A 19,841-nucleotide genomic window follows, 5' to 3' on the forward strand; every position below is an offset into this window, starting at 1 on the left:
TTCCTGGAAACAGGCATGAGTTCAACTCTGACTAAACATTATAGAAACTCTTTATTATTAGACAAAAATAGACTCTTTTTTCCCCCCGTTTTCATGTGATCCTACTCTGATCTCTCTGCTCAGAGGGGAGGCAGAGGAGGGAGTGCCTCGCTCCCCACACCTCTCCTCTCTCCCTGCCGTGCTGGGACCTGCAGCTTGTGGAGCAGGCAAGGCCTGTCTCCCCTGCCAGCGGTGATGCTCTCCTGCAGGTGGGGCTGTCTGGATCACCCCTTCCAGGCTCCACCGCCTCACCCTCACACACCCGTCTCTGCCCTCTGCTCACATGCAAGGTCATCTCGTGGGCCCATCCACTTGCTTAGCAGGCTGGGGGCGGGGAAGGAGAGCAGTGTCGCAGGCCGGTGTGTCTGCTCCCCATTCCTAGGGGGGAGGCCGGCTCCCGGGTCTCCTGGGTCCAGGCCAGGGGAGTGAGGGCTGTGTGGTGCTGGGAGGGGCACAGTGTCGACGCGGGCTTGGAGCTTGTGGCCTTCTTTCATTTCCTCTGGCCCAGTAAAACTTTGGTGATGAAGGTGACAATGGCGCCTGCAGGCTGATCTGGGTCAAGCTCTGCAAAGAGGTGACACACATTCTCCCAAGGGCTTCCAGGCTTCTTGGCCACGAAACCAAAGATCCTGGGGGTACAAAGGCAGGGTGGGGAGGGCTGAGCATCCCTTCCTCAGGGACGGCCATGCCAGAGATGGGGAGCAAGGAGGCGCCTGGACACCACGCTGATGCCATGCTGGGAGGGGAGACGGCACTCTGGGGGAGGCTTACTTGGAGGTGGTCCCATCGGAGTTGGTCCATCTGCGGAAGGAGAAGAACTGTGAAGGGATGCACCCAGGGAAGAGCTACCAATGGAGAAGCTGGGCTGGGGGCTGTGGGATGAAAGGGCTGGGAGGGAGAGTCACCTCCGGTCCTGAGGGTCAGTGCTGGAGAAGGTGATGCTGTTCACTGGATAATGGCGGCGAAAGAAGAGCCTGTAAGGATAAGGGTGGGGAAAGTCATCCAGAAACTGGGCCCCCGGGGTCTGTGCCTGGGGTCCCCCAGGGGCTTATCCAGCACACATACTCACTTCCTTTGGTTGTCTGTGAGTGTGATGCCCTGGGCTGAGACCTTGAAGTGGACAACGGCTGGCGTGGGGCGGGGGCTGCAGCTCAGAGCCGCGGAGCTGGCCCGTGCCACCGCTTGGGGGCCCGTCAGCGACTCTGTCTCCACTGAGGTCAGGTAGAGCACACTGCAGGCTGCAGGGTGAGGAGTGGGTTGAAGGGAGCAGGGAGCGGTGGCTCTGCCAACCCCCAGCCCTATCTCCCCTCCGTGTTCCTCCCACCCGCCCAGCTCTCGCACTTTCCCCAGCTAGTGCTGCTCAAAGTGCATCCGTCACACAGGTAACCTGTTAAAAAGGCAGACTCGGTGACTCCGCGAGATCTATAGTCGGGGATGCTGGAAATAGGTCAGAGAATCTGCATTTTAGCAAGACACCCCCACCCCCACCCCCGCAGTCTAGACAGGACTCTCTGTCCCATCGTGCTTATGGATACAGGCCTCCCCTGCTTTCCTGGTTGAGGTGCATCTGTCAGGGCCAGCCCACACACATCAAGGCCTCTCTGTTCCCCATGTCAGGGGTGTCCCCTTTGGTGCCCAGGGGAGGGAAGGAGAGGCCCGTACCGGCGCCTTGACGCAGGAGGTCTGCTGCAGTACTCATGTTGCTGGGCACTGGGGCCTCTGGGACCTCCTCCAGAGGATCTGAGGAAAACGGTGGTCAGCAGGGAGTGGCAGTCCCAGGAAGTGAGGGCGCCCTCTGCCGTCCCAAGGGAAGGCAGGCAGACAGGGAGCCAGGACTGGAGATTCTGCCTTTGGCCCCAGTGGGAGGGGAGAAGGGGGAGGATGGATGACCAGACACCCACCTTTGCTGGGAATGCGCAGGCAGCAGGGCAGGGACAGTGGGGAGATGGAGTGCTGGGAGACCAGGGCTGACAGGCTGCCTGCAGGGGAGAGGCAAGTGGGCTCCCGAGGTGCTCAGAGATACCTCCAGTCCTCCACCTCCCTCCTGACACCTCTTGGCCTCCCTGGAAGGCCAAGTGCAGCCTTCCCCACCCCTGCTTCTCACCAAAGTAGGGCTCGCTGGGACAGCCCTTGATCTTCACCCCTTTGGGCCCAGTCTCAATGAGAAAATGGCGGACCAGCTGCTCCGAGGGGTCCCCTGACAGGAGTGGAGAAGAAGATTCCAGGTTCTGCTTCTCTCTGCTGGAATTCTCTACCAAGCAGGAGAGCTCATCTCTTCCTCCTCCCTACTACGAAGTGACACGGGCCACCCTGCCTGGTCTTGCCTCTGTGCCTCCCTCACCCCACGCCCCTTACCCCTCAGGTTGGGCCACTCTGTACCTTTCCAGGACTGGGCGCTGGGAGGGGGCGTAGCCACCTTCAGAGCCAGCCCATAGGCTCCTTGGAATGAATGACTGTCCCTGATCAGGAAGGCCCCGGGGTCTTTGTCCTTCAGCAGGGCGATGGCTGGGGGAGGCGGGAGAAGTTTTCACGGCGGCCGACCAAGCCCCAGGTAGCCCCTCCGCTCTGCTGCCCGAGCCCCCTGGACCTCTGGCCCTGACAGCTGTGGTGTCAGCACCCAGGATGCCACTGGGGAGTCAGTGCAGTGGGCACCGACCATGTGAGGCCTCCTTGGGCCTCAAACCCAGACTCACCTGCTAGAGAGCGGCTCGGCCCAGAGGAGGCCTGCTGACATGGGGAAGTGGCACAAACCAGAAGCTGAGCCAAAGGCCCGGAGCGGGTGGGGACAGGCTGGCTTCTCACCTTGGTCACGGGACAGGTGTGGCTTGTACCAGAACTTGGACGTGTCCTGGACAAACTTGACATTGCTCTGGCTCTCTTGCATCGGGGGCTCTAGAACAGGGAGGGACTAAGCTTGACCCCAGGGCTCCCCAGTCCCCTTGCCATGCCCCTCTCTGGAAACAAGGGTTCTCCCAAGGTGGCCTCAGCCTCCTGAAGGCCTTTATACCTGGGGGTTGGGGGGCATTATCCGGGAGCAGAGGTGCAAAAGTGACGTGGTGACTAGTGCCTCTGGCTGGTGGTGATGCCTGCTCTGGGCCCCAGGGTCCCGGCTGCTGTCCAGGCCCCAGCAGGTGGCGTTTCTCAGGAAGAGGGGGCTGGGGGGGGCCGTTGATGTCATAAGATACAGCCAGAGGAAAGGCAGGTGTGGGCGAGCTCTGAGGGGGTTCTGGGCTGGCCACAAGCCAGGGCATCTGAGTAGGCACAGGGGTGAGGGGGGACCCGTCCGGGCTGTCCGGGGGGTCTCGTAGGCCCTGCCAGGGGGCGTGACGGAGGCCGGGCAGGGTATTGGGGACAGGCCCCCTTGGACTGGTGCTGTCCAAGCGGCCCCCCGGGCTCCTCTCCTGAGGCCAGTCATTGGGAGAGCTGGGTGGGGAGGCTGGGGAGAAGGTGCCAGGGGCTGGAAGCTCAGGTCCACTTCTTGTAGGCAGCTCTGGAGCCTTTTCAGCGCCTCCCTGGGAAACAGGTGGCAAGGCCTCTGCAGGACTCAGTCTCTGAGTGGGCGCCAAGGTGGGGGAGCGGGTGTCTTGCCGTCGGGCACTGCAGGGAGGGAAGGCGGGCGGGAGTGAGTGTGTGAGCCCTGTGTGAGCTGCCTCCCAACCCAGGCTTCAGTGTCTACCCAGACAAGGAGGCCCCTGAGCGGCCCAGCCCCACGAAGCACCTCTCCTTGCCCTGGACGGGGCTGCTGGTGTGCAGCGGTGTGGATGGACCAGACAGCTCAGAAGTGGCACTGCCCTGGGCATCTCGTGGGGACCGGGGCAGGGTGCTGTGCCCGCTGGGACCCTCCCTCCAGGACACAGGCTCTGGCGACTCTGCAGGGAGAGAAGGGGCTGTGGGCCAGGAAGAGCCCCTTCTGCCTGGCTTAGCTTTTCCTCACTCTGTGCTTTCCCCATCATTTCCCAGACCCCTCTTCTGCCCTGGGCACCCCCCTTCCCAGGGTCTCACCTGCAGATGCCAAGGGTCCTGCTGGGGCCAGGTGCCCAGGCAGCGGATACCGGTCCCCTCCCTCCTCTGCAGGGATCTCGTAGCTCAGCTTCCTGGACTGGGGGTAGGGCGGGCTGCCCGGGGAGATGGAGCCAGCCCGGGGGGAGTGGGCACGAGGGCTGGGATACCCTCTGCCCTCACCTGGAGACCCACAGCTGTGAGGCACCCGGCCGTATGCTGGGCAGTAACTGGGAATCGCTCCTCCATAGCTGTATGTCACCAGGGCAGGGTACCCTGGGTGCCCATACCTCCCTTCAGGGCACATGGCGTAGGAGCAGCCCTCCTGCCCTTCCTCGCCTGCCTTGGGTGGCTTCAGGCAGCTGTAGTCAGGTAGCGGGGCGTGGTGGTGCCCGCAGGCAGGCACCAACAGGGGCAGCGGGTGCCCGGGTCGTACGGGGTGCAGGAGGGGCTTGCCAGCCTCACTCGCCCACCCCTCTCCAGCCTCCCTCTCCAGCCGCAGCCCATAGAGGGCTGCTGTGGGCAGTGCTAGCTTCTCCTCACAGGCGGGGCAGGAGCACAGTGCAGGCAGCCCGGGGTCTTCCAGGATCACCACCTCCCGGTAGCCTGGGGGGCGGTAGCCAAAGTCTCCATTGGCGGGTTTCCCCAGCTCAGGCGGGTACGGGTACGGCCCCTCGGACAGCGAGCGGCAGAGGCGCCTCTTCTCCACGGAGGGCTCGGCATAGCCCTGGGGGGGCCCCTCATAGGCTCCGAAAGCCAGCCGCCTCCTCTCCAGGGTCCCCTCTGGCCGGTAGTAGCCCCCGTTGGGGACCCCGCAGGGCTCCCGGTAGCCCTGGCGGCAGGAGCAATGGCGGCTGAGGCCTGGCCTGTGTCCAGAATACATTCCGAGGTGGGGGCCTCCGCCCGCAGCGGGCTGGTCTTCATCATCCAGGATGGCCGTCTCGCGCCCAGCTCCCCGGCTCCCACTGCCCACTCCACAGCCTCCCAGCAGGCGCTCGAGCTCCTGCCGCTCGGCAGCCGTCGGGGGTGGCCGGCCAGGCGACTCGGCGGCCGGCTCCGTGGTCAGTGTGGAGGAATGGCCAGAGTCGCTGCTGACGGAAAGCAGCGGGGGTGCGGGAGGCTCCGGAGACGGGGCTGGCGGGGTCTGGCGGGGGGCTCGCTGCACCTGGGCATAAGGACTGCCATCCAGGGGCCCCCGGGTGTGAGTGACAGAGTCTGAGTGGGGAGAAGATCAGGGCGGGAGAGCAAGCAGGCAAAAGTGGGAGAGAGAGAGGGAGAGACAGACAAAACGCGTGTGTTAATAAGGGATGTGCCGGAGACGCCAGATCAGGGGGTGTCTCTTGGCAGGGTGTCTGTCAATGGAGGGAAGCACATGTCCCCCCGAAACTCCACCTCCCGCCACCTCTGGGGGCACTCCACACACCTTCCACACTGTCCTCATGGTGCAGGTTGAAGTTCTCGTAGGAGTCCCAGCGCACCGCGGGCTCTGCAGTGTTGTAGTCGACAGAGACCGAGGACTCATTCCGTGGGGTGCTACCTACAGAAGGGCGCCCCAGGGGTGAGGAGCAGGGAGAGACAACCCCTGACTCCTGCCCCCTCCCAGGCTTGCCTCTTACCTTTGATCTTCTCTGGGCTGGAGGAGAAGACGAACTCCACCGAGGCTTGGAAGGGGAACCTCTCGTCTGTGGGGAGTGGACGGTGAGGAGCCAGGTGCCCACCTCCCTGCCCTTACCCACCTGCCTGCCTTCACCTGGGTTCCAGCCCCCACGCCACTTGTCTCCAACTCACCGGCCCAGGCCTCATCCAGCTGGTCCTTGGAGAAGGTGAGCCGTGGTCCATGGATGGTGCATGTGTGGAACTGAACTCGGAATACGAGGGTCCGGTCAGTCCCCCGGCTACCCTTGTGATAGCATGTTACCTGGGTGAGGGGAGGGAGACCAGCGTTCAGGCTCTGTGTCCACACACATCTCCTCTGGGCTTCCACCCTGGGGAGTATCCGGCTACGGTTCTGCTCTGCCTCAACTCCAACGTGACCTCCCCATCAGGAAGACAACCTCCTTGCCCTCCAACCTGCCTTGAATCGACGGCTCTCCAGAGACAGTGCAGCTGGCAGCGTTCACCACCACCCCGACCCCACCCCCAGGACTCTCTCTGTGGCTAAGGCCCCCTCACCATGACATCGCCTTTGAGGAGGAGGGCTGGCTCCAGGCTGATACAAAGCTGTTGGGGACCAGGGCCTGCAACGTGACTGGGGAAGAGAGAAGGCAGAGCTGAAGCAGGGGCACTTGGGTGCACTGGTGGCTGTGAAGAGTCCGGAGGGAATTGGGAGATCGGAGACTGAGTGCTCCCTGAGTGCGAGCCCTTTAAGCATCATCCTCCCCATCTATAAAACAGATTCTATGATGCTATTAGTTTTGCGGTGGAGTGGCTAGAGCTGGAGGCCCAGCTGTCTGGGAGAGGCTGGAAAAACAGGGACTCAGGGAGAAGGGGCCTGGGAACAGGGCACTCACTAGATTCCAGATGTGTAGACAAGCTGCATGGACTGGTAGATCTTGAGGAAGGGCTGGAAACCTAGTGGGGCAAAAAAGAGAAGGTACATGAAGGGTGTTGAGTGGAGCGGGGACAGCCCCCCCACAGAGCACATTCCAGGCAGACTCACCTGCACTAGGTTCAAAGGCTGGCAGCACAGGCACCAGCACGTAGTGCAGGAAGAGAGGGCTGCTGTTCATGCGGATGGAGCCGGACAGCAGACCACTGAAGTAGGTGATATACCTGGTGGTGGGATGTCACGGTGGACGTAAGCCCCTTCCAGATCTTGATCTCACGTGATATAGCAATGGGCCCTGATTATCCCGTGAGTCCCTCTTTATAGCAAGACTCAGCTTTATTTTCTGTATAGCTCTTGCTAACATCCAAAACGATCTTGTCTATTTATTCATAGGTTTATTGCCTTCTACCCCACCAGCACGTAAATAAGCCCCAGGAGACCTAGGGACCTTGCATTTGTTCTTTTCAGCACTTGACACAAGCCCTAGCACACAGGAGGTGCTCCAGGAAGGTGTGCTTCATGAGTGAGATAAGCTTGGCCTTGGCAGCCATGGAGGGACCTGCTCGCTTGGACCATCCCCACCCAGGCTGCTCACCGGCGCTGGGAGGGCTGCAATTCTGCGGCAACCTTGTCTTCACAGAACTTCCGCATGGTAAGGGTCGCCAGCGCCTGGTCTGCCCTGGGGAGAGGGGGGCCAGTGTGGGGGCTAAGGGGGTGGTTTAGATCCTGGTCTCCCTTTCCTAAGTTCTAGGGGAGGGAAGAGAGGTGTGATTCCCCGCAAGTCTAGAGGAAGTCCAGAGTGGTGGTGAAGAGGACTAGAAACCCCACAAGCAGTCACTTTACTAGTTGTTGGACTGCAGGCAACTGTTCCCTGAGCTTTAGTTTCTTCCTCTGTAAAATGGGACAATAAGACCATGCTATGGGTTGAACTGGGGGCTTTCCCGGTGGCTCAGTGGTAAAGAACCCACTTGCCAATGCAGGAGACATGGGTTTGATCCCTGGGTTGGGAAGATCCCCTGGAGAAGGAAATGGTCACCCACTCCAGTATTCTTGCCTGGGAAATCCCATGGCAGAGGAGCCTGGTGGGCTACAGTTCATGGGGTCGCAGAAGAGTCGGACATGACTTAGCGACTAAACAACAACGGGTTGAATTGTGTCCCCCCAAAAGATATGTACCTCAGAATGTGACCTTATTTGGACATAGGGTCGTTGCAGATGTAATTAATTAAGATGTTATACTGGAGTAGGGTGAGCCCTTAATCCAATGTGATTGGTGTCCTTAGAAGAAGAGAAGAGACACAGACACACAGACACACAGGAAGGCCATGTGACGACGAAGGCAGAGACTGGAGTGATACATCTTTTAAGCCACGGGACACCAAGGACAGTTGACTACCACCAGCAGCTGGGAAGAGGCCACTCTCAGAGTCTCAGTGGGAGTGTGGCCCCACTGACACCTTGATTTTAGACTTCTAGCCTCCAGAACCGAGACAACAAAGTTCTGTTGTCTTAAGCCACTTACTCTGTGGCACTTTGTTATAGCAGCCCTAGAAAAGTGGTGAAGTATAAGTGAGAAAAAGGAGGTGGAAAGCTCAAGTTTATAGTAAATGGCTCTGAACCCTGAGGTGGGCTTCGGAGGAGGGGGACTCGTCAAGGGTCAGCTGGAGGGAGGGTCCCTGGGGAAGGGGGGACTTGGGGCTGGGGCACCTTACCCTGCAGAGATCTTGCTGTAGTGCATGTAGGCAGAGACGATGACCCCGAGCTTGCCCTTGCTCCCCTGAGGACAAAGAGGGACAGAGGGCTTGCTGGGGTCCTTTGCTGAGGGTCCCCAGTCCTGCGAACCTGAAGTTCCAGCTCACCTTGCAGTACAATACGACCACGTGCTGTGGGTCAGCGCTGAGCCAGGTTTCCATGGCTTTGCAAATGGAGCACAGCTTGTCTAGCGGGGGCGCATGCAGCTCAGGCCAGCCAAAGTCCTGGACCTGAGGGGTACAGGGGTGGAACTGGGGCTGGTGGCCACCAAATAAGAGGTGGATGGGGTGGAAGAGGGATAGGGTTTAGGTGCCTGGAGACAAGGTCAGGGGCCTGTTGCTTGTGTCGATGACAGCCTCAACTCTTTCCTCACCTAGATGATGGGTTGATACATGCTGCACCATGCTTTGGGCTGTCTCAAGTCACAAGTCATATGGGCAAGTGTCTCAGAGTAACGTAGATGCCAAGTGCTACTGAGAAGGCTGGGGGTGATGGTTTTAATTCCCTCCTACCTTCGGGTTTAGCCGGGTCAGGTCATGTCTTTTCTCTGAAAGGTTGAAGAGCTGCAAGTAAAGTGCGGGCGTTAGGCGAAGTGACCCCAGGCAGCGAGGTGTGGTGATTCTTGGAGGTGTTACCTGCTGTGACCCTAAGTAAGGGTCTTTCTCTAAAAGGAGGAAGTGACTACGGCCGGCCTAACTTTGACAGTCGCATCCGTTGTCTGCCTTCGAGGTCTGCTCCCTGGAGCGTCCGGGGCCCCGCCCACTCGGGCCCCGCCCCCACAGGTGTGACGTCAGGGAGCCGCCGGGCCCGTCTGGCCCTCCCATTGGCTGACTGAAGCAGGTCCTGCCTCTCACCAGGTACTTGTCGCGGTGCTTGGATTGCAGCACGTGAGCCAGCTCGCGCAGGTGGCCCCGGTGTCGCTGCTCGTCTGGCCGCGCGGGGAAAGAGGCGGCCAGGATCCGCTCCGTCACGTAGGTGAGGTCCAAGTCCCAGCGGCGCTCCATGAGCGGGTCCAGGCTGAAGCTCCTGGGGAAGAGGGGGCGAAGGTGTGTTAGGAACGGGGCGGGGAGAGGGTGTGGGGCGGGCACCGGGAGGCTGGTGTGATGGAAAGGTGTCTGGCCGACTACAGGTGAGGCCTCCTGGGTCCTGATTTTTGTGGGTGGGGCTGTCCTCGAGAGCTTTGTTGAGGGGAACTGCCCTGGGCTGAGATGTGGGGTATGAGGAAACGGCTCATATGCGACCACACCCAGCACCCTACTTACCTGGGCAGGGTGCTGCGCTGCTTTGAGTGGTTTAGAGACTTGGTGGATCCCTGGTGGATGAGATGAGATTTTGCACACATCTTTTATGCCCCTCACTCTAGGCCTCCCCACTCCAGAGTTCCATGAATTTTGCTCCAGGAGAGACCTAGGTCCTTAGTCCCAGAGCTATCTGCTTCCGCCCCCCACCCTGCAGCATCACCTTACCAGGTGCTCTATGCGCCTCACAGGGGCGGTGTTTCTCCGCTAGAGGGAGAGAGGGGAGGAAAAGGGAGCGGTTAGGGAAGGGGCAAGGACCATTCTGGGCCTGGGGGCAGTGGGAGGGCTTGTGTGTTTCCCTGTGAGGGCTGTATTAGGTGGGGCAGGGAGAGAGGGAGGAGTCCTAACCCTGAGCAGACCCAAGACACAAGAGCAGAGGGCTCAAAAAGTTTTCCACTCTCTCAGGATGGCCACTATGCACAGCAGTCCATTCAAGGTAACTTCTTGGGGCCCCGTCTGTGGCCACCAGATCTCTGGACACCGCAGCCAGGTTCTTTGGATCCCCCACCCCATCCCAGAGCACACTCACCAGCTCCACGGGAGGCAAGGCCTGACAGGACGAAGTCACCTGGAAGGAGACTGGAGTGAGGAGCTGAGCTGCTGGTGAAATGGGCTCTCCTGGGCTTAAGGATGGGGCCACCCCTCAGCTTCAGCAAGAAGGTGGAGGGGCTGTCAGCAGATGGGCACAGGCTGCAACTGAGGTTCCTCTATTTAAGGGAGCCTCCCCTCTGGCCTCTCGGTCTCCCACCCCTGGGCCCCCAACATGTTACTCTTGGCTCCCAGCCCCCTGCCCACACAGACCCCCATTCATCCAGCTGCAGGGCAGGAGTTATATATAGAGCCATGCAGGCAGGCCACGGCCAGGGACAGACACTGGCCTCTTTCACCGGGAGACCCCGCCCCTGGGCACACAGCTCCCCAAAGCAAGCTCTAAGGCCCTAGGACCCCTCACACTGCAGGAGGAGGACTAGGGCACCCCAGAGATGGGGCTGTCTCAGGTACCCAATGGATAGTGGGTGCTGCCTCCATCTTGCATCTTCTGCCCAGCTTTTCCAAGGCCCAGGACAAGACCCACTCAGGCATCCTGAGGACCCTTCCCCAGGGGGAAGGCACAGCCCATCCGGCCACCAGTCTCTGCTTTGACCCCCACCCACCCCACCCTTCCTCCTCCTCGTTCTCCTCCTCCTCCCCACCCCCCATCCTCGCGCCAGCTGCAGCCTGGGCACAGCACCAAGACAAACGTGCTGTCTTGCTGTCCACCCGCCTGGGCCAGTCCTCAGGGGGTGGAGTAGGGTGGTTCTTAAAGGGCCCAGTACAGTACCCCCTGTTACCCAGCAGGGGTTCCCCAATGAAGAGAGGGGTGGAGGGGAGGAAAAGCCCATTTCAGAGGAGGAAGGGACCCCAGGCCCCCCTCCCCACATCAGATTACCCACCTTTGCTTCACATTTTCTGTGTGTTGCCACCTTGCAGACTAGAGGGGGTGGAGGGGAGGAGAGGTGTTAGCAGGGGCCTACTAGGGCAGTGGAAGGGGTGGCTCTCTTGTCTCCCCAGGTCCTGGAACTTCCCGGACTCTAGCTGTACTGAGCTGGCTGGAGTCCGGGAGCAGGGGCAGAGTTCAAGGGAAGCACAGGGCAGTGGTGAGCTACTGCCCAGGCCAGGAAGTGGGGGGTCCAGGGGTGATGTTCTAGGGTGGGTGCGGGTGAGGAGGAAGGGACGGGAGGAAGGCATGGAGGGAAGCCTCCAGTTCCAGGTCAGGCAGGAGGGTAATTTAGAGTTCTAGGCTTCCTGGGGTGCTGGGGGAGCAAGGGCTGTTTGGAGGGGAGGCAGTTCCTCTTGACCCCCATGGTGCCCAGCCCAGGGGCAGCACACGCAGTACATGCTCTGTTCTGGGGTCTGCCTGCTGAGGGCTGTGCAAGCCAGTGGCGCTGGGTGATGCTCTCAGAGTCACAGCCTAGGGCGGGGCACCTCACCTCTGCATGAGACGCCCGTCCCATCGATGGTCACCTTACACACGGCACAGACAGGTGGTTTCTTCCGGAAGACCTTCTCCCGGAAGCTATGTGGCTCAGCTTTCCTAGGCTGATGGGCGGAAGGACAGACAGGCAGACAGAGGTGTCAGTTCCCATGGGTCCATCTCCAGGACTGGGCCAGGCCTGAGTGCAGCACCTTTTCTGTCTTCTTCCATCCTGATACAGCCCCCAAACTTGTCAAACGCATTTGGCCACAGCTGTTTCCAAGCAGTTACGGTGCTTGTCCTCCACAGTGCGTGGAACCTGGCCCCTTGCGTCACCCTAGCTGGGTCAGCTCCTCCCCAAGGGATCACTTAGGCCCCTCACGTGGCCCTGGTGTGTGACACCCTTGTGGTCACTGTTACCCAAACCCTAGAGCTTCCGTTCTGGTGTGGGGGGGTGGTGTTCCCTGACTCCTCTATGAAGGCAACCTGTTTCTCCTCCCATCTTGCCCTCCCTACCGGGAGGCGCCTATAGAAAATAAGCAGAGAGGGGGTCAGACATGAATGTAGGGTGTCGGTCACGAGCACCCAGGTGACCCAGAGGAGTGTCCTCAGCCAGGCCTGCTTCCCTGGCTCCCACTGTCCCCCTCCTCCCAGCAGCTGACACGCCCTCCTCCCCCCCACTGTCAGAACAACATGTTTACTCATTGTGCACCAAGGCGGCAGGCAGCAATTGTGTAAGGAGGGGGCGGTAATGCTGGAGGGAGAGGCAGATGGAGGCATGACATGGAAATATTTAGCTGCCTTACTGCTCCAGGATGTAGTAAGCACCCAGTCACTTGAGAAGGTTCAAGAGGGATTCCAGCATTGAAGGGGGAGAGGGTGGACCCGATGCTTTCCGGCCTCTCCCCTCCCAGAGTGCAGTGAGCGAGGAGGCTGGGATGTCCCCTATGGCCCAGGACTACCCTTCCCATTCGTCCATCCTCTGGGGACCATTTACCTCCTTGTCTCCTCTCCTACCTATTTTTCTTCTCCTCTGGCATTCAAGTTCCTGCCTCCCTCCCCCATAGTACTGTCTCATGTTGCCCTGAGATGCCTTTTGGAGGGGTAAGGCTGAAAAAAATGTGGGGAAAGGCAGGGATGGGGCCTCTAGGCCCCCCACCCTGGGGATGCAGGCAGCACCTCTGGTCTCTTGGCTGTCCCTTAAGCTGCTGGATTTAACCCAACTTGAACTCTTCTGGGTTGGACCAACTCTGCCAGACCCACTAGGAAACTTGGGTGCATTTTGGTATTAATGGCACAGGCAGATGATGTCAGTGGAAAGCAAGTCAAGCCCCCTTGTTTAAAGCACTTCTGAGACCTGGTCGCCTCCCTTCCTTCCTTCGCCACCCCTACCCCATTTCCCCTAAACTTCTTAGCTTAGGGAAGTCTTCTCCCGGGTTCCAAACTAGTACCTGGGAAGGTCCTCCCATAATGTATACGTCCGTGCAGGGCTGGCCTGGGCTAGGGCAGGGAAGATGACAGGGGAGCTGATGAAGATTTGCTCTCACCCAGACTTCTGCTGCTCATGTCACAGCCCTGGCCGCTCCAAACAGACAGAGTAACAAGGGGATACAGGACTAGGGAAGAAGGCTGAGGAAGCTGAAACTGGGACGAAGCTCTGGCCAGAGTTCTGGCCCCCTCCCCCTCCACTGCCCACACCTCCACCCCCACCTCTGCCCAGTCAAGGGCACTCCTACCCTGCTGGTGGCCCGGCTGCTGTCCCTCCTCCCCAGGGCTCTGAGCAGCCTCTCCACAGGGCCGCTGGACTTCATGGTGTCTGGCTGCCTGGGGTGCTGGCCTTGGGGCCCGAACAATGCTGGGGCCTGGCCCGGGGCTTCCTGGAAGCGGCCTGGCGGAGGCAGCCGCTTCCCTTGGGTGGAGAGTAGACTGTCTGGCTGGTGTGAGGAGAAGCCCAGCCCTGGAAGTGGAGGGGAGTGCAGGCGGGAAGGGGGCAGGTCGCTGCTCCAGGAAGTGGGGGGGGGGGGGGGGAGGATGTGGGGGAGGCCAGGAGATCAGATTCCCAGGATCTACCCTGCTGGGAGTGTCAGCCAAGGATCTCTTGCCCCCACCCTGATCCTGCTCAGGAGCTGCCCCCAGGCCTGGGATCTACCCTATGGGGGATCTGTGGGATCCTGAGGTCCAGCCCCCAGTAGGGCGGGACAGGGGCGGGGTGGGAATTTAGGTCTCAAGGCCCTGGCTCAAGGGCCAGAGGGGAACGCCGCGTCCCTGCCAGGCCAGCCTCCCGGCCTGAACTCTCAGGCTCTCTGGGGACCTTCTAGTGGGAGGGAGGAGGAGCTGGGAATTGCTGTCCCAGCCAGTTCAGGACCTGGACTGCATCCTGAGGGTCGGCTTTCTGCCTCAGTTTCACTAGTTGTGAAGCAACAGGAAAAGGAAAACATGCACTGGCCCCTTGCCCCCACCATCTACACTGAAAGGCCAAATTCCAGCCGAGACTGCTCTGCCCACAGGAGCCAGTTATTCTGCCTTAGCCCAAGGCATTTGAGGCCCTTCTCCTGAAAGCTCCCCAGCTGCCCTGCTCCGGACACAGTCCTTCACTCACCTACTCCCTGGGTCCCTAGCTCCTCTTGGGAGCCTTGCCACGTGGGCCCTCCTCCTCGCCGTCCAGCCCTACCCCCACCCCAAGCCTAAGAACTACCTTCATGGCTCCCCTAGCTCTGCTCTCCTTCCTCAGCAGCTGTCCCAGGGCTGGAGGGCTGGACAGGCGGCCCCCCTCCCAGCACATACTCCACCCCCCTCTGCGGGCCTCCTGCCTCCCTCTGGGAACACAGCCAGCTTCCTGTCCCAGGAGTTAAGGGAAGGAGGTGGACTGGGGCATTCGAAAGGGGGGGGGGTAGTAATCTTCCAAAAAATGTTAGGGGTTAACAGCCTGGGGGTTCTCAGCCCCAAGTCTTGGATCACAGCCCCCCCAGAGCAGTCCAGTGGAACAGTCCAGCTGCTTGAAAGAATGTGCAAATGTGTGTGTCCTGCCCCCCCCACCACGCCCCCCAACATTTGCACTGTAGTTACTGAATGTCCCAGGGCTCTGGCAGCTCCCCCAGCTCTGGCTTCTCCCACCAGGTCCTCAGCCTCCCCTCTCCCTCCTCCGTGCCCATCAAGGTTGGTCTAATCCTGCCTCCTCTGGGATGAGCCCACTCTGGACACTTCCTTGGGCTGGGCCTAGCCCGAGACGTCTCCCTTGAAGCTCTAATTCCCCCTTCCAGGTCAGAAAGTCTGTCCCCAGGGTACCTTGGCCAGAGGGAGGCCTAACTAGTAACTGGAGAGGGGCACTGGCTCTGCAACCCACTCCCACCTCCAGCCCTGGCTGGGTCCCAGGACATTCCGGGCCCCTGGCCAGTGTGGGCAATCGGGCCCGGCATGGTCCAGTCCGCAGCTCTGCTGGCAGCAGGTGAGGTGCTGTGGTGGCGGTGTGGGCGTGGGTGGTCTTTCTCCCCTCCTACTGCAGTTGCCCTGACCAGGACTCCTCGAGCAGGCTTGTCTCTACTTCTGCTGCCTCCGCAGGGGCTGAAAAGTCCCCTAACTTGACAACAGGTCCCCAAACCTCCTCGGACCCTCGTTCTTGACCTCGTGGGTGGCTCACTAGCCGCTGTGTTGGGTGGCCAGGGAAGATGGCTTTGAGTCCCTCCCCACCCTGCGGAGCACCTCTCATGTGAGATGGCAGTGGGAGAGCGCTGAGCCCGCTGCTAGTGCTGAGAGGAAAAGCAGCTCCCTGGGGCAGGCTTGGGAAGGCCAGGCCAGAGCCCTGGGACCCTCACCCTCTTCCAGCCCGCAACTTTCCCGAGCCTGTCAGCCTCTCCCCCAGCCTGGCCCCCTCTCACTCCGAAGCCCTGGGTTTGTTTGGAGAAACCCCTCCACCCACACTCCCCCTTCCTGGAAATAGCTGTGGTTGGATGAGCGGCTGGGAGCCCAGCCGCGGAGGAGGGGTGAGGCCCAGGGAAGGAGGGAAGGAGGGAAGGAGGGGTGCACGAGAGTGCCCAGGGTGATCTGGAAAACTGACGATGGAGGCCGCACGTGCCTCGGTTTCCCCAGATGTGAGGTGGAAAAGGAAAACCCTGACACGCACTCTCCCCGGTCAGTTACCGCCCAAGTCTCGGGCCTGCGGGGGCGGTGCGCGTGCGTGGCGGGACCGAGCGGCGGCGAGTGCTCTCCCGACGCGCGAAGGCAAGACGGCCGGCCGGGGAGTGGCCGTGCGCTGGCCCTGCCCCCTGGTCACCTTTCCGGCCTCAGTCGGCCGCGGCCCCCGGCCCCCGACCCCCGACCTGGCGCGCCCGCTCCTCTCCCCGCGCCCATTCGCCCCTCGCAGCGGCCCCGCGCCCCCTGGCGACCACCACTGGCACTGCCCGCCGCGCCGTGACGCACACGCCGCCGCCCTCCCGCCCGGCGCCTCGCGGCCACTCACCTGCGGGGGGCGCCCGGCGGGGCGGGGGCGCGGCGGGGCGGGGCAGCAACAGGGGGAGCCCCCGGGCCAGCCCATCCCGCCCCGGGCCCGCGCCGAGCGGACGCTGAGGAGGCGGAGGAGGCGGGACGGGCGCGCCGCGCTCGCCCCCGCCGCTCCCCGCGCCGCCCTCTGCTCCCTCCCGCGCGCTCTCCTCCCTCCCTCTTTCCCTCCTTCCCGGGCTCCAATCCCCACGTGCCGCCCGCTCCCCGCCCCTCCTCCTCCGTCTCTCCTCCCCATCTTCTCCGGCGAGTCCACGCGCCCAGGAGCTGGGAAGGAGGCATGCGGGGACTGGCAGAGACCCTCGGAGACCATGCGGGGAGAGAGGTGGACACGGAGAACACAGGAACAGGAAACAGAGCCCCGCAGAGACTGATCCAGAGGGAGACAGCAAAGAAACTTAGAGCCAAAAGAAGAAAAGCTGGAGAGAAGGCACCAGAAGCAAGGGCAGACTGCCTCAGCCTCTTTCAGTTCGGCCCCTTCTCAAGAGTGTATTTGAGAGTGGGCTTGACCCCCAGATTAGGGGCCACCCGCGGCCTGGCCTAGTGAAGCCAGCGCCACCTTCACACCGGGGCTTCAGACGAAGGCACCGGGTGTCGCTTGTGTCCCAAGTCCCTAGACACACTTCCCTGGTCCTCTGTCCCACGGGAGACTTCTCTCTTGGATGCCACTTATGCTCCCCCAAAGAACTCAGAGCTGAGGAACTCCAGGTCAAGTTCAACCCCCCCATCCCCAACCCCAAGCCACTCCAGTGAGCCCAAACGTCTCCCTGCTTTGGTCATGGCCTGGCCTGTTCTCTAGGAGAATTCTGTTTAAAAAGAGTCTTCACTTTTGACTCGAGTTCCTGGCTTCCCAGTGGACACGGAAATTCATTCTAACCTCATTCACTACTTCTGCAGTGTCTGGATCTGGTACTAGATTGGCACTTCTTGGAACTGAGGCTCTGGGGTTGGTTTGCGTCTTGCTGCCCTGGAGGGGAAAGTAGAGGGAAGGGATGTCTTTCTAGAAGCTCAGTCTATTCCCATTCCCAGATTCCCCAGTTATTTAGCAGTGAGCTGTTCCTGAAAGTGTCTCCCTCTTTCCCTCTCCCCTTTGCATTTTCCATGATGAAAACTGGCTGGGGGGAGGGGGGAGGGGTCAGGCGGATTCTGAGGAGGCAGTGCCCAGGCCTCAATGCCCAGCGCCAAGCACTACAACCCTCTGTTCCTTACTGGCTCATCTCTCATCTGGGTCTTTTCTGTGCTCATCTAACCTTTGGCAAAAGCTGAGAAGTCTGGTTCTGATTAGGAGAAAGTGGAGCACCTGATTCTAATCTGGTGGCAGTGAAGAGGTTGGGAAGTGGTGGATGGTGACAATGCAGGGCCCCCAGAGGCTGGCATTTGGGAGGGGTGGGTGTGGGTGGGACCTGGGAACCTTGAACTTAACTGCTCTTGACTGAGTAGTTGTCTAACAGGCAGTCTCAGAGCGGCAGGAGTCACCGGGCTTTGGAGAAAGGGGTGGAGGATTGGAATGGAGCAGGGGAGGGAAGAGATCGGAGGCACTAGGAGAAGGGGAGGGGCTAGAATTCGGAGAAGGACAGGAATCCGAACCTACTGGGGGAGGGGTAGGGCTGAAGATCATTCAGTGTATTTTGGCCAGATCTGATTATGTAATCGAGATACCCGAGATATGAAAATTCACTCACTCCTTTGGAACCTAAGGCTAGCTCTTACAAAATCTTGCCTCTTCCAGAATTTGTTAGGGTCTTTGGCTGGGCCCTGGGATGCACACCAAAGGGGGTAGGTTCTAGAGGTACCAAAGGAGAGACTGGGACTCAGAGAAAATATCCTTGATTGGATCCCCGAACGGTGGGCAGGGCTAGAGCCTTATACTCATGCTGGTATTGCTGCCCCTAAGAGAAACTTTTTTGGCAGGTGTGGGGGGGGTATGTTGCCCAGTCAGCAGGATCTTAGTACCCCAACCATGGATCAAACCTGGCCCCTGGCAGTGAAAGTGCCAGGTCCTAACCACTGGATGACCAGGGAATTCCCACTAAAAGGAACTTTTGAGGTGCCAAAGAATTGGGGGAGGGTCATAAGATGGGCAGCTGAACTTGAAGCTCAGGGGAAGGGAGCTGCAGGAGGGACGCTGAGGAAGGTGGAGAGTGGAAAAATAAAGGTGGTGGCTTGAAGAGGGTGAAATTATAATGGGTGGCATTGGGGGCCAGCCAGGCATCCTGACTACCATACCAGCTGAGAACAGAGGGAAGTTTAGAAAAGAAGGGAAAAGGGAGGGAAAAACCAGGATGGTTTCAGTGAAGGTGAATCAAGTTGAAGAACACCTTCTGACCCTTCCTGCAGGTTTTCCTTACGTTAACTATGCAGAGGGCAGCCCATCTTGGCACGGAAGGCTGAACCCCTTCTTCTGTGGTCTGGGGTGATCCCATGCTTGTGACCGCGTGTGCTGAGATCCTTGGGGTGGGGGATTACAGGACGAGGGCATTGAAAGAGTGCACTGTTCTGGCACGGAGAGGTCAGGGGGACTTGAGGGAAGGGTTTGGGCTCTGGGAACCAGGAAGGGCGGGGGAGGGGCAGAGCTATCTCCAGAGGCGGATCTCCTGGCTGAGGACAGAGGGTATATTGTCCAACTGGGAGGTTGCTGCTGCTGGGCGGGGAGCAGCACACTCGCCTCTTCCAAACTTTTCTTTTTGGCGAGACTGGGGGTGAGAGAAGGCAGAGTCTCTCGTCCACACTTATGGCCCTGGGGGTTTCAATGGTTGCTGAGAAACAAGGTTTTATTTGAGAAACAGCTTCCCAGAAGATGTGTAGGTAGGTCTTCCACTTCCTGAGAAAACAGATGCTGTGCACTCAGCACTCACTGGGACCCTGCCTTGGGATCCAGAGCCTAATGCTTAATTGTTTCGGAGAAATTAGGCCACGTGGACTGGAATACACGTGGGACCTGCCCAGACTCAAGTTCATGCCAAACCTGCAGCCTCCGGTTGCTCAAGACGACAAGAGGTTGACAGGGCTGACCCATCTTGAAACCCAGTTCCACAGTTGGGCTTCTGAGAGTCCATACATTCCTATGACTGAGGGTGGGGGGCAGACCAGTGAACTTACCCTGTTGGGATATAGACTGGGGAGTTCCTTCCTCCCTGCCTTTTCTGTGCACAACCAACATGAACCTCTTTCCAGTCAGCCCTTTTCCCATCTCCATCCTTCTTTCCATCAGTTTATTCAGACCTCAGTATTACAGTGAAGAGGGTGGCTTGAAATGAAGGCTTTGGAGGATGTGACTGAGGCAGGCTATACATGCCGCCTGGGCGGGAGCTTTTCCTCCCTGCCCACAGGGATCACAGCACAGCACACGCCCCTTATCCCTCAACTTGGAGGTCAACGCACCAGCCGTAAACTATAAACTACACAAGCCACTGCTGCTGGAATTGGCCCAGGAAAGCCACCTGTTTAACTGTGCTCCCATCTCCCACATCTCCCCCCATTTCCTCTTGGCTCCAAGTCCCCAAAATTGTCCACTGCGGTTTCTGTGGCTTTTATGCTCCACCCCCTTGTGACCTTAAGGATTCTCTGCCACTGTTCTAACCTCTTTCCTGCCCTGAAACAATGAACAGCCTGTCCCTAGCTGTTTGGAAAATTCCCACCGTTGGTGCTTTAAAAGTGGCCTCAGTTGTAACCTGAATCACCTTGTCAACTCCCCTCCGCCTGCATAGTACAGCTAGGAGAGCAGACACAGCACCCATCCAGATTGGAGTGCAGGTTT

General features: G+C 59.9%; 1 protein-coding gene across 2 annotated transcripts; it reads right to left on the reverse strand.

Annotated features, from left to right (window-relative positions):
- Positions 1–32: 32 nt before the first annotated feature.
- TNS2 (tensin 2) lies at positions 33–16,171 on the reverse strand. Of its 2 annotated transcripts, none has more exons than XM_065934346.1 (29): positions 16,047–16,171; positions 11,607–11,715; positions 11,070–11,107; positions 10,166–10,204; positions 9,805–9,843; positions 9,601–9,650; positions 9,193–9,364; positions 8,851–8,901; positions 8,446–8,568; positions 8,299–8,363; positions 7,182–7,265; positions 6,698–6,810; positions 6,549–6,609; positions 6,211–6,286; positions 5,827–5,956; positions 5,655–5,720; positions 5,462–5,575; positions 4,042–5,253; positions 3,758–3,908; positions 3,047–3,636; positions 2,842–2,931; positions 2,419–2,544; positions 2,144–2,236; positions 1,941–2,018; positions 1,702–1,779; positions 1,109–1,277; positions 945–1,013; positions 811–840; positions 33–668 (listed from the first exon to the last, which is right to left on the reverse strand). In XM_065934346.1, the coding sequence occupies exons 1-29, from the start codon at positions 16,119–16,121 to the stop codon at positions 530–532; spliced, it is 4,230 nt and encodes a 1,409-aa protein (XP_065790418.1). In that variant the 5' UTR covers positions 16,122–16,171; the 3' UTR covers positions 33–529. The 2 variants fall into 2 exon arrangements, with proteins under 2 accessions (XP_065790418.1, XP_065790417.1); XM_065934345.1 differs by lacking the exon at positions 16,047–16,171 and adding an exon at positions 13,327–13,549.
- Between the last annotated feature and the right edge of the window lie 3,670 nt (positions 16,172–19,841).

The sequence above is a fragment of the Muntiacus reevesi genome, chromosome 4 (genome assembly GCF_963930625.1).
Source record: "Muntiacus reevesi chromosome 4, mMunRee1.1, whole genome shotgun sequence".
Classification (NCBI taxonomy): domain Eukaryota; kingdom Metazoa; phylum Chordata; class Mammalia; order Artiodactyla; family Cervidae; genus Muntiacus; species Muntiacus reevesi.

Excerpts from the sequence above, each read along its gene's own strand:
- TNS2 (XM_065934346.1), bottom strand. The coding sequence starts at position 16,121 with ATGGGCTGGCCCGGGGGCTCCCCCTGTTGCTGCCCCGCCCCGCCGCGC. Across the intron at positions 11,716-16,046 it reads CCGCCGGGCGCCCCCCGCAG|CCTAGGAAAGCTGAGCCACA; the intron begins GTGAGTGGCCGC and ends TCCGCCCATCAG. Across the intron at positions 841-944 it reads ACTGACCCTCAGGACCGGAG|ATGGACCAACTCCGATGGGA; the intron begins GTGACTCTCCCT and ends CTCCTTCCGCAG.